The following is a 14488-nucleotide window of genomic DNA, read 5'->3' as shown; positions in this document are numbered from 1 at the left end:
CATTGTTTAAAGACTTCATCATCTTTAAAGACTCTTTAAATCATTGTTTAAAGACTTCAAGTTACAGAGAATCCACCATTTACACTACTTTAAACCTGCAAATGATTCGTACCCCATGCTGCTGAGGAAGGTGAAAAAAAACCCAGAGTCTCTGCCCATCTGACCCAGGGAAAACTTCTTCCCAACCCCAAATACGGCTATCAGTTAGACCCTGAGCACGCGGGCAAGACCCAGCAGCCAGACAACACCAGAGAAAGAATTCTCTGTAGTAACTCAGAGCCCTCCCAATCTAGTGTGCCATCACTGGTCATTGGAAATACTTGCTTCTAGCAGTCACAAACTTTAGAAATACAATAGGTTGTAGTGAGCCAACATTATTATTCATAATTCATGCTTTGCAAAAAATAGTGAACATTTTTTTACATTAACTTTTTGCCATTTGGGGTAACTTTCCATCTCCAAACATAGCTTTTCCATTAAATCTGATTAAATATCTTTTTTCATATACCAAAAAGCAAGAATGCGCCAATTTTAAATGTTGCATTTCAATGCCAGCTTCAGGTGCATTTGTGCCAAATTCTGGGGAAAAGAGGCACATATTTAAGTTGCAAAAAGTGGCAATTCGTCTGTAAAATGGGACTCCTTTTAAATTCCTAAAGAACCTTTTGTTGTGGCTCTTTCATACTCTCGGTCATCTAGGCTGACCTAATTTGGCACAGAAATGTGTTGTTTACATTTTGAGTAATTATAAAAACACACTACCTCTCCTAGCCAGCCAGCACCAATGATACGCCACTATCCAGTGGGGTCTTAGCTGGATGAGTGGTGTGACATGCAACTCCTGTTGGGCTGGTGGAATATGACAGAGTTCCATTAACACCACTCTTCAGAGAGCATTGGGGGCAACTAGATTGTGTGCATTAATCAAAGATGCTAATATAGCTTGCAGTGTTTAAAATAGGCTCTTCAGTAGTGATCTACACTTGCCACACTATGATTCACCAATCAGATCGGTTAATTACTATGCCATGATTGCCAATCAGGAGCCATCATCCATGCAGAAACAAACTAGAGAAAGTTAAGAACTATTTGATCATCTAATCCATCCCCTGCCATCAGGGAATGGTTCACTGCAGTGTATTTCTCAGGCATTTGTTTGGTTAAGATATAATTTTTTCACATCACCGAGTGTACCCTGGAAGTGGGTTGTTTAAAATTAAGTTGGTAGGACTGGCAGCCTGGCACTCATTTGAGGGCCTTCATCTATGCAACTAGTACTCTCTGAAGATCTGCCAGAAGCCAGATTTGATTATCTTCAGTCACACCTTAAGGCTCACGTCCTCATAAATGCTTTTAATTAATGAACCATCACTGCAGAAGAATAGTGGTTTCACTTGCCATTTGGATTCCTTTTAAAAAAAATCCATTATAAGACACGATGATGAATGCTGCCTTATAAAACTAATGGGATAGTATAGCATAGGTGATAGGAGAGAATTTACATAAGCAACTGTCATTCAAAAGGGATAATTATAGCCATCAAAAATGGCAACTTGTTCAGGCACTGGACTACTTGCCAAAAAATAGGATACTAAGCAGAAGATGTCAAGTATGCTGTCCATCTATATAACTGTAAATAGAGATTGGAATTACTGACTCTTAAACTATAGCCCGGTACCAAACACAGAGGGTAAAATTAATCATTGGTATAATCAATGGAAGTGAAATGGGTCCAATTCAACTGTCAAGGGAACTTCAGAAATGAAGTATGATGCATTATCAAGAAATTCTAGGATTTATCAGAAGAAAAAGGAGTGATTTTTTTCTTGTATTGACTGAAAATAAATGTATACCCAAATATGCTTTTATCATTCCATATTGATTTAGGACTGCACAGCAAGTGTCCTACTAGTGACAAAAACATTTTGCTCCAGACATAATCCGTTAAGTAATGAAACATTCTCAATCATGTAGTAAACTAAGTTATGTTTATTTATCCCAATTTTTGACAGAATTTAATGAAATAAGCAAATCCTCAGTAAACTGGCTGTCAAGAGATCTGTTGCGGCATACACGCATTACACAGACTTGTTAGATTATTCATCAAACCATTGTGTTCATGTAAAATTAGGATTGACTCAAATTCAAAAAGAAAAAAAGGAACTAATCTGGCATTGCTGGAAGCTGGAATCAAAGTACTGAACCAAATGAATTAATATCAGGGCTTGTTATATAAAAAGCCTTTCCCATGTAAGGAATGCATTGCTTTCACAGATAGGATGCATGTTGGCAACATCGATATGTCAGAGACAAGAGTGAAATCAGGGAATGAATGTGGGTAGAGGATCATATTGAAGACTAAGTTCCACTTGATTTTAAATTTTCAAAGAAGTTGTTAGATTGGTTTGTTTTTGTAAGCCACACTGTACAAACTAAAAAGAAAAGGAGTACTTGTGGCACCTTAGAGACTAACAAATTTATTTAATTTGCAAACTGGATAAAATTAACTTAGGCTTGAATAGAGACTGGGAGTGGATGGGTCATTACACAAAGTAAAACTATTTCCTCTTGTTTATTCCCCCCCACCCACCCCCCACTGTTCCTCAGATGTTCTTGTCAACTGCTGGAAATGGCCCCCCTTGATTATCACTACAAAAGGTTCCCACACCCCACTCCTGCTGGTAAAAGCTCACCTTAAGTGATCACTCTCATTACAGTGTGTATGGTAACACCCATTGTTTCATGTTCTCTATGTATATAAATCTCCCCACCGTATTTTCCACTGAATGCATCCGATGAGGTGAGCTGTAGCTCCCGAAAGCTTATGCTCAAATAAATTTATTAGTCTCTAAGGTGCCACAAGTCCTCCTTTTCTTTTTGCGAATACAAACCAACACGGCTGCTACTCTGAAACCTGTACAAACTAAGTTAATCAAAACAGAAATAGACAGATATTTGTCAGTGTTTTGTTGGTCTGTTTATTGAATAAAGCCTCAAAGTTCTTTCAAGATGGCTCCACTTCGCCATGTATGTGCCTAATCTTACTATTGACTTCAAGTGGACTACTTACAGGAATAAGAGCTATGTGTATAACCAGGGTTTGCAGAAGGGTTTGAGGAAGAGCTCTGTGTGGCTCAAAGGCTTGTCTCTCTCACCAACAGAAGTTGGCCCACTAAAAGATATTACCTCACGTACCTCGTCTCTCTGAAGCTATGGAGGATCAGGTACTGTATTCCTAAGCACTGCTTTTCTCCAGACCAATGCCCTCTGCACCGCCTGAGCTCTGCATTGAAGCTCGATGAAGTAGAGTACAAGAATGACCACTCGTACTAGGCTTTGCACCAGCCCCCACACAAGCTAGTGAGGGGCCTGTGTACAGGACAGGGACAGGGCATAGAATCTGCATTTATACTGTGCAAGGAGTAAGCAGTAGCTGGGCACACTGCTCCAGACTCACACTTTGGCCACAGATTGGGATCACAGGGAGATTCACTACCTACCCAGCAAAGCCACATAATCACTGTAGCTGTAAGTAGGTTCATACATTTCGCCCACACTTAGTAGTATATCTGTAGATGCACCTCCAAACCTCTTTGCTATTCAGGAGTGAGGGCAAAGAATAGCAATTATGCTATGCTCATCAAGGAATACATCTGAGCTGATTGAAAAATGGGTAATATTTTGCAAAAAAAATTGTCCCTGATTTTTGTTCCAAAACTTTATACATTTTTACCCTACTAGAAAAACTCCAGTGGCATGTATAAAAAAAACAAACAAAAAAACAACAACACATACACCTTTTTTATTTCATGGGAGGGCAGAATTTCTCATGGTGATAGCAGGGGTTTTTGGGAGAGGGAGTTTTTGTTCAGATATCGTGTTAATACACTGCTAGCTCTAATTGTATTGTTATGTGAGTGACCATATTGTGTGTAATGGTATATCTGCCTTGGGAGATTATGGGTATATTGCAAGTGAGGAGGGAGCATTCCAACAGATCAGCCATTCTGTTTTTCTCAACTGCAGATTGTTACCTATGCTCCTAAATTTAATGCTACTCAAGGTAAATCTCTAGACATTAACTTGAAAAATATGTATGTTTCAACTACTCACTCTGAATTTTCCTTTACATTTTTTCCACATGGTGAGACACTCTAGGGGAAAGCCGATTTCTTCCCACATATATTAGAAATGGACATTGATCAGCTTATCCCAATAAATTCAAGCAAACCAGCATTTTTCCTGTGTCTAAAAAAGCCAACAGCAGCATCTTAGAGTTGCAGTGAAGGGGGGAGACAGCCTGTGTGTGCTCAAGAGAGATAAAATGCCTTCAGCCAGTGCGTTGCTCACAGGAGTCAAGGGGTAAAACATTGAGAGTTTTTGCTTTGTAATAGATTTCACTTCAAACCAGATTTTCTTTTAAAAAATCCAGAGCTTAAAGTGATCATCTGGATGCAAAAAATAGTGTGTAAAATGTTACCTATCTTCATTTACAAACGAACTACGTATAGTGAAGTGGGTTTAGAATACAATGCTAGGTTTCAAACTGAATTTGACAGTGATGATAAAAGTGAGGGTCTAAAAGCCTCTTTTTTTTTCTGCTTCTTTCCTGAGCTTGTTTACATTTAGCATCAGTATTATCTCCTGTAGGGTTTTTTTCAAGATACAGTACTCCCCACTGAGTTCTCAGCTTTGGCATTTGCAAGCTGTATCACGTGTGGAATTCACTGTTATGGTGAGACATTCAATACAGATCAGTAAGGCATGACATAGTGGACCTTAAGCCCTTCAACTATTTACAGTAATTTTAGCCTTTCCCCCGTTCATCAATACTCCTTGTTTAAATCCGTCCTTTAATACTGCTTTCATGCATTTTTTTTAGTTTAAAATAGAACAAGGCAGCATGAAAGCCCTGAGTGCTAATCCAAGCTCAGACACTGGCTTGCTGTGTAGCCTTGGGCAATGCACTTAAATAGGTAACCTCCATTTTTCTGATGGTAAAAGTGAAGCACATTCAACTTATCTGCTGCACCACGGTACTAAGAGGGTTAATGTTTCCAAAGCACTATGGAAGTGCTAAGCATTTGTATATATTGATTCTGGCATTATACAGTAAATATTAATTGAGTACTCCAGCATAATTATTTTTTAAAAATATAAAAATGACTAATTACAGGAACTACGTCAAGCAATTTCTTATTATTGTGACATTTCCTCTATAAACCGTAAATAGCACCCTCCCCACTCCCGTTATATTGTGAAATTTGGAAGAGAATGAATTGTCTTCCATTCAGGAAAACTTATGCTCATGTTATAGGTAGACATGACTGCTTCCAACAGGAAAGTGGCTTTATTCACCGTCGTATATTACAGCTCCATCCACCAGTAATTTGCAGGTGCATTATGCATTACATACTGTAGGATCTCATGTTACAGCCTAATTGCATTGCGGAGATGCATACATTCCCCTTGTAGTCATACAGATTTAATGGCAGCACATGATCACACAGAGGAGGAATGCTAAATAGCTAGTTCCGCTCCAAAGCGGCAAGTGACTGAACAGGGGAAAATGTTTCAAAACATATCCAAGCTTTAAAACGGACTTCCACCTTGAACAGTGTTTTTTTTTAATACAAGAGCTTTTAAAAGTGAAAGGGTATAACTGTGAAAGGTATTCAAGGCTGCAACATTCATGGAATTTGGGGTGCAGAGTTAATGCTGAATTTATCTTTTCAGTGTAAGCTCGAATATTAAACTGTGTGATTTAGTGAGCACAGTGTCAGTAGTTTTTTGGGGATTTTTTAAAAATGTTGACATATACTTAATATAAGAAGAAATCAAGAGCAATAAAAACTTGGTATAGAGATTACAGTGAATCTGACATTGATTCAGTTTTGTTCTGTCTTAGAATAAATGATTTTGGAAACATATTGCCAGTAGCTATGTTGTAACAGGTTGTCACTGCATAGTTTTTTGAGTGTTCCTCCCTTCCCTCCTTTTCCTCCTCCCTCCCCTCCCCCATCCCCCACTCCATGGAGGGGGGAATTCACAGATTTTTCTGCAGCAATTCTGCTGATTTTCCACAGTTCTTTCAGAGGCTCAGGGTGGGATGGAGGGAGCCAGGAGGAGGAAGCCTACCGCTTAGTGCAGCTCCTCACCAGGGCCACACGAATTATGGAATGTGGATATGAAGCAAGAAAAGCTCTACATGATACAGTCTTTGGCATTTAGCAGAAACTGCCGGCAATGACGTCTACACAGACGGCAGCAGCACCAAAGTGGAGCCGTTTTGAAAGGAAAAGCAGCTATTCCTGGATGCCATAATTTTACATACCAATTCTTAATATAAATACGCATGCCTATTCTACACTATATGAAAGCACAACTCAATCTCCTTTTCTCAACCCCACTTCACAATCTCTCCCAAATTTAATTACATTCTCTATCTGAAGCAGCACAGATTCTTCAAGCAAAGTTAAAACCAGTTGACCATTAAAATAGCGTTGGAAAGTCATGCTAATTCAGTGAGCCTCCTGCAACACGGTTTTATAAACTCATTGCTATAGATGTTTTAGAAGTGAATCTAACATGTTTCTGTGGTGGCCATCCATTAGGGGCCTTAGAAGACCCTGAAAAGCACATTTCCCCACTTCTGATAAGTTCACTCATTGACAACGGTCAGCCCTTTCACCTTTAGGAGACTCGAGTTTTAAATACCTTTAAGGGTTCTTCTGTTTTCCACCATAAAAGGACAAATAGACACATATTTTTGTTTTAAGGAAGTAAGTGTTGCCATCAATCCCCTCTGTCTTGCTCTAAATTTAGGTAGTATAGTAACTATTCACCACACTGTTTAGAATTAACCTTCTATATCCAGCATGCAGGCACTATAAATCTACTGCTGTGGGTCAGGATACTCCAGACTTAGAAGAGTTAGGTTTCTGTTCTTTGCTGAACTGTTCACCCAGTGCTATACTAATTTGAAATGAGTGACTTTGCATTACTGGGCTGGCATATGTTTTCTGATCCACAGCCAAAAGAAGCCAAAGCTCTGGGCTACAGATGCTGTAGCAAGCGACCATAGTGAATGAAAGTGGACATAAAGAAAATCTGTTCTCCACATCTGGAGGTTTACACATGCACCCTGTGTGACGTTGCTCTCCATATGTTTTATGGAAATATGCTTAGAAGTGTGAATATGATGTAATTGGAATATGCTTTATGCAAAAGGTCTCTTGTAAGTTATCATAACAAAGGTTATAACCTACTGAATATATTCCTCCTATTTGTATGCATGTATCATTCTTGTATCTGAAGCTAGAAATATGAAGTTTAACTCTGAGGTCCTATTGTAATTATGCAAATTTTTTTTGCATAATTGGTTTAATGGTGGTTTAATGGTGGTTTAAAATCTTGATGGCTCCCATTGACTAGGACAAAAGAGGCAGCCAGTCATGAGAAAACCCCTGCTTACCACCTGAGATGGACCATCTTTGAGGGTGAGATATTACCTGTAATCAATTTCTTAATGTATTAGGCTGTGACTTGTGTGTTTTCTTTTATTTTGCTTTGTGACGTACTTTGTTCTGTCTGTTATTACTTGAAACCACTTAAATTCTACTTTTTATACTTAATAAAATCATTTTTTGCTTATTAATAAACCCAGAGTAAATGATTAATACCTGGCCACAGTGGATGCAAATATTCTAATGTGAATGTACTGTGATACTGAGCAGCAGCCAAATTATAGGTCATACGGGCAATGCCCCTTTTACTGATTGACATTCCATTAGGTATCACACATATACAGTATTTCTGGAGAGGATTTCTAGTTTTGTGTGTGTGTGTGTGTCCTTTCTAAAGTTACTGTGTGTCAGGAGTCATAACTCTGGAAAAGAAAAAGCAATATGGTATACCAGCAGGAATAAAAAGGAGAGAGAGAAAGAGAGAATGATTTGAGTGGTGGATAAATGTATTACTTAATTCTATTTAAAATATAAGAGTGTATTGATTTCTCTCTCAAAACTATGTATTTCTATATACTATACCTATAAGTCACATTCATTATCAGCAAAAGAAAATAGCCACAATTTTGCATGCGTTACTGTATTTAGGAATTCTATACACATATTTCTCCTCTTTCTTTTCACATTTTCAAAATACTGGAGAAATTAGGAGGACCAGAACCTGGCTCCTTTCTCTGTTTGTGAATTATTCAGACTTCCATTTTTTACTATGTTGCCTGGTTATTTAGAAATTATTCAATGAATAGTTTATACAAAAATATTTCAGCCTCTAGAGTGCTTAAATTCTTTCCCATAAGCACGGCTTTGAATATTTTTTATTTGTGTTGTGTGATTGCCACTTAAATCACATGACATTCTTGCCGTTCCCTGACTGGACACTTCCCAAGCATACTTGCTCAAATACATCTTGGTACTCATCATAGCATCATTCATTACACAACCATGTAAGTACAGGTATTGAAGAATACAATATCCAATTACATATGCAGGGGAGACTTCAGGGAGGCAGAATGCAGTTAAGTGTGGTTATTAAAGGTTCTCTCACAAGTGGTCAGGACTTTGATTTACATTTACTCGAACCTCCCAATACCCCTAAGACAAGACTAGAGAAGAGTTTATTGAAACTAAACAAACAGTTCCCGTTTGAAAAGTGACACATTACTGCGAGAATACTTCCATGTCAACTTGGGTTAATGCTGATGACTTTTTACATAAGTTTCCAAGGTAAAATACTTACAAGCAGAGGTAGCAAAAAACTACAATAGTAACAGACTTCTGTTCCTGTCTGTTATTAGTTGCCCAGATTACCCTGGACTTGTATAATTTCCTGCATCACCATTTTAACACAGAGTAAAAAGATGAACAAAGTATTAACTAATTAGAGTCCTCTAGGAGTTAATGGGAGTAACGCAAACTCAGTCAAGGCCTGCATAGTATTTTGGCAATTTCACCTCCACATTACATTTTTGAGAAATGATTAAAGACACAACAGATAATTAATTAATTTATCCCACCAACCCACTATGCTGAAACCAAATTTATGAAGGTACCAGATCCAAAGAGATGGTAGCTCTCTACTGCAAGGAGCAAGGCATCAGTTCCATGCATAGAATAGTACAAGTAACAACATACCAGACCTTTTTGTAGAAATCCCCTGGAAATCTCTGACAAACAATAAATACAGCATATCTTTTATAAAGAGGCTAAAGGGATTAATAAAAAGTATTATTTTACTACAAGGAAATATATTGGTACTAATCTGAAAAAAATAATCTTCAAAACCATGTACAGTATAGGAAAAAAGTAGAACGTCTTACTTGTGTAGTGTGTGAGATGGTCTATCAGTCTTCTCTAGTTGTCCATAGCAGCTGGTTTTTGCTTCTGGAATGAAGGAGTACTTTTCCAACATGGCTGATGCAGCTGTGCTGATAATCCCAAGAGCATCCCGCACCCGAGCTTCTAAACTATAGTCCCATTCATCATAGGATGCTGAAATTAGCCCTGAAGGAAATTCCTTGGGAGTGATTTCTGTGTTGCCACTAACCAGGCTGGGGACTATCCAGAAGAAATCATAGCCTGTAAGGCCTAGGGAACGGGCTTCATCAAGAATGTAAACAGCTTCATCCTTGGAACAATAAAGCAGGATAACAGATGAATGAATTTTCTTCAACTGAATCTGGGTCTTGGCATCCCCAATGGCAGTATCAAGTATGATCACATTCTGCATGTCCCAGCCCACAAAACTGTTTTCCACTGTGGTCTTGATGAAACTTATGAAGTCCTGGTATCCAGGAAAGGTGCTGGTCACCAAGGAAAAGACATGCCAGTCATAATCTTGCATCACTTTCAGCATGACAATGGCTTCCTGCTGGATAGACGCCCCAAACTGGAAGAATGTGGACATCAGATCCTAGAATATGCAAAAGACAATGAAAGGTTACTATAATTGGACTGATGTGCAAAGAAGAGAGGGTGTCTGTGTCTTCTGTCCTCTTAAGGCCCATAATGGTTACCGCTCTAACTTTCAGTGACTGTACGAAGTTCAAAGAATCTTTTTTATATTTTACATATAACACAGCCAGGCAGATGTTGCTGTTTTCTTGTAGTCAGTAACACCAACCACCAGTAATTGCAATGGCTGATTAAATCTTTAGGAAAAATGACATGAGCATCTAGTTATCTACTTGGCAAATTTCTCAAAGCACTTGAAGGTAAAGGAAGTAAGTCAAACTAGTAGTTATAGATGAACCATATAGATCTCTACACTATTTGAATGAATTAACTCCACCATACTGATGTAGATTTACCCACTTTTATTGTGAAACAGTGTAGTCCAGCTGGATTATTAAACAAAAGGGAAGCATCTTTACGGCATATGCAGTATATGTATGAAGCAACACTGTACACACAGGCCTGACTTACAGAGGTCCAGAGCTACCACAAATCTAATTTATTTCAATGGGAGCTGTCAGCAGCTCTACAAATCAGACTCATTGTACTCGCATACTCTGTATTCACTACTCATCACATTACATTCAGGTCACTCTGCCCATCTCAAATTAGAATCGTATTATATCCAGTAATAAAATAATGACTAATGATTTATAATAATGATAACCTAGGAGTGTCTAGCAACATGTTCCAGTCCTCGTGAGATTAGTTAATGGAAGTAAATTTGAAGAATGGTCTTGCATTCTATAACTTGCATCTATGTGTGTTGTCCTAGCGGGCACAAAGGCATCCTTAATTTGCCATCAGACATTTTCCTTGAGTTTGCCTTGCTTAGGTGTATATTCTCAGTCACAACATTTGACACATTCCATTTTCCTTATGTCTCCCTATTGTGTTTATGTCATCTAACAAAAATCCACTTTTGTCATCTAACAAAAGACATCCACTTATACCATGATACTTGTGTGTACTTTATAATAAGCTCTTTACAGGCTTCTAATATTTCATACATGGACAGGTCATTTGCTAAATTTCTATTTGGATTTTACACAAATTAAAATTACTAGATTATCAAAGCATACACCACCAGTTATATAATTTTACTTTATCCCCAGTAGTAACATCAGGACATATTTATTTCATTTTCAGACACTGATATTGTTCATAGACCATCATGTTGAAATATGTATCTTATTTTTTGAAGAATTTCAAGCATCGGCTGTTCAAGGCTTCTAACACTATCTCTAGAAAAGTGTCAGTCATTCCTCTAATGACTTTATTATTAATACAAACATATATCACAGTTCATCTCAAAGTGCCTTATGAATTCAGCTAAGAACTATTATCTCTATTTTACATACGGGGAAACTGCAGGAGAAAAGGAAGCAGATACATCTATGATCAAAGTCACACAGCAAGTTGGTGTTAGAGTCAGAATTGAAACTCAGGTCTGTTAATGCCCAGTTGTGTATTCTGTCCATTGAACTATACCAGCTTCATGCAGAGAACTCTCTGCACAGGTGTTTGAGTCTTGTTTGTTTGTTAAGGAGGCAAGCAGTGTTATTACTTTTAGAGCCTTAAGTACCCAACAGGAGGATTTTCTAGGGCTTAACCCCAATGGAAATCCTACCATAGGGTCAAACTATGAAAAAAGCCAACTAGGGCAACAATGTGCGCATCACTGGTGCTAATTAAATCTTCTGCCTTAGCAGGTATTGTCATGTCAAAAAGGGTATTGTGACTGCCAGTGCTAGCCTTCCAATAGATTTGGGTAATGTCCAGTTTGATGAATTAAGGACACTGAGGCATATTGGGGAGAGAATTAAACATAGGACATTTTACTGCTGAACATTTATAGGAGCAATTCCCCAGGGACTCCAATTATAAATCTAAAAAACGTCTTCCTTTCAGGGATACTCACAGCTACATACAAACTGAGCACATTGAAAATATACTCAGAGACAGCATTTCACATCACTACACCAAAAGGAATTAAACATCCAAAACAATTTCCATTAATCTAATTTTACATTATTTCTCCAATACAAAGTAAATAACCAAGTGATTGACTATTTGGAGAAATATTACCAAACCGATAATTAAATCTAATGCACCCTCTTTGCTTTCTTGCTTTTCAGATTTCTAAACTGTGACTGATATATTCTTTTATCTGTGGTGTGCTCAGATGCAATGGCAAAAGGACCTACTATGCACAAATAAAACAGATAAATATTAGCACTTAGGATATGTAAATAGACTTGATTATGAAATCCATCACATCCTTTCGCTGCATCCCTATGTACCACTCATGACTATAAGCATAATGGAATTGCTCCTCCAAGTGAAGGATCTGTGCAAAGGCCATTGCCTGCATAGACTCCAGGGGCACATCGGGGAACTCCAAAGAGCAAGGAGACTTACATGAACAGACTATCAGCCACAATACAGCTCAGAGAAACACTTACAAACGTGTCCCTTTCTAATGTGCACATATAGACGCTCAGAGCCCAAGCTACTGTCACAATCCCCTCCAGGGTCATGCATGCTTTCAGAAACATTGGGTAGCGACGTAACTAAAGGAATCTGGCAAGATGAGCAAAATGATTGAAATGAAGCTCTCTCCTTGAAGGATGATGTCTCTGAAATCACTTATTTAGAAAAGATACATTAGCATTTAATGGAGCTCTGGCAACATATTAAACTTTCTAAAGTTTGCCTACATATTGCAGGATTTATTGAAACGGCCTTTTAACAAATTTTGACAATGACTTGACTTATCCACATATTACAAGCAAGCAATTTGCGATTAATACCATCCAATGGTCCAGCTGATTAAAATAATGATTAAGTGGACAAGACAGAACTTTGCTGCAGAGCATTTAGTGTGTTAGCATTAATGTTATGGACCAGATCCTCAGATACTCCATAGTCTTCACTGGTGATATGTTGATTTATACCAGCTAAGGATCTGGCCAGATGTGCTCTGAATGATTTTTTGCCACTACCTTAAAATGGGAGCAGGAGCAAGACCTAATAGCACAGTTAAAGAACAACTGGAGACTTACAGCTAAGGTTAGCAGCAAGATGGAAAGTTGCAGGCAGACACCTTTAAAAATTCAGTGGTATCTACAAGAAATATTTATGTGCATATAAGGAAAATATTCAGACATTACATGCACAGGGTTTATTTGGCAAAAGTGATCATTTTGGTGAAGCTGGGAAATTGAAGGCCCAATCCAACAGTCTGTAAACATGCAAAACTCCCCAAAGGGGAGGATCAGGTTCAAAAACACTTAAAATATTAATTTATGTTTTCTTTAAAGTTTTAAAATCATCACCACTGGTAAAAATGGTCATCGCTCCATTGACTTCACTGTGTATTCTTACTTCTTCTGGGGAAGAGCGAAAACATTTAGTCAGGTAAATGATGCAAATATTTATTTGCAATCTGCAATGGGATACTTTTCCTCTTTGTACCAGAATCAGAAGACGACAGTGACTGACACAAGAACAAATTAATTTACACCTGGCTGGGCAAGTTAAGCTTGTTTTGATCTTGCTTGTTTAGAAAGTGAGACAACGGGTTAGAAACCAGATTGTTACTCAAGATACGTGATTTAAGCACCAATCAAGAACATTAATTCTATTTAATGATGAAGTATATTATGAGATTAGGGATATAACTAAGGTCCTACCAAATTCATGGCCATGAAAAACACGTCATGGATCGTGAAATCTAGTCTCCCCCTGTGAAATCTGGTCTCTTGTGTGCCTTTACCCTATACTACACAGATTTCATGCGGAGATCAGTGTTTCTCAAATTGGGCGCCCTGATCCAAAAGGGAGTTGCAGGGGGGTTGCAAGGTTATTTTAGGGGGGTCATGGTATTGCCACCCTTACTTCTGCACTGCCTTCAGAGCTGGGAGGCCAGAGAGTGACTGCCGTTGTCCAGGTGCCCAGCTCTGAAGGCAGTGCCCCGCCAGCAGCAGCACAGAAGTAAGGGTGGCCATACCGCAACTCCCCCAACAATAACTTTGTGACTCCCTCCACAACTCCTTTTTTGGTCAGGACCCCTACAATTACAACACCATGAAATTTCAGATTTAAACAGCTGAAATCATGAAATATATGATATTTAAATCCCATTATGTGAAACTGACCAAAATGGACCATGAATTTGGTAAGGCCCTAGCTATAACCAAGATATTTGCTAATTATTTCTCTCTCCCCTCCCTACCCTGTAGGAAAAATCTTACAAGAAACTGCATAATTTTCTCTTATTTTGTGATCAGCACCTTTTTGTAATCATTTTGAAGATTTTATACTAGGTGTAGTAGACTTTACTCCTACTTTACAGTAATTTATCTCTGGTGGTAAAGACTTTCAGTAGACTATTTTAACTTTTCATGGAGAATGAACAACTGAAATTCAGAGAAGGGTATTCCTGAGCGTAAGTTGATTAGTTGAATATCAAAAGAAGGAAAATAATACTAGAGAAGTGTCAAAGGTGA

At 38.2% G+C, this 14488-nt stretch overlaps 1 protein-coding gene across 1 annotated transcript in view; it reads right to left on the bottom strand.

Annotated features, from left to right (window-relative positions):
* GRIN2A (glutamate ionotropic receptor NMDA type subunit 2A) overlaps positions 1 to 14488 on the bottom strand; it is a 301852-nt gene that overhangs the window by 130643 nt on the left and 156721 nt on the right. The window contains exon 4 of the mRNA XM_048867039.2: positions 9344 to 9936. Coding sequence (XP_048722996.2) covers positions 9344 to 9936 — 593 coding nt within the window. The remainder of the gene's footprint in view (positions 1 to 9343; positions 9937 to 14488) is intronic.

The sequence above is a fragment of the Caretta caretta genome, chromosome 10, assembly GCF_965140235.1.
Source record: "Caretta caretta isolate rCarCar2 chromosome 10, rCarCar1.hap1, whole genome shotgun sequence".
Lineage (NCBI taxonomy): Eukaryota > Metazoa > Chordata > Testudines > Cheloniidae > Caretta > Caretta caretta.
This window is presented reverse-complemented; position numbering and strand designations above follow the sequence as displayed.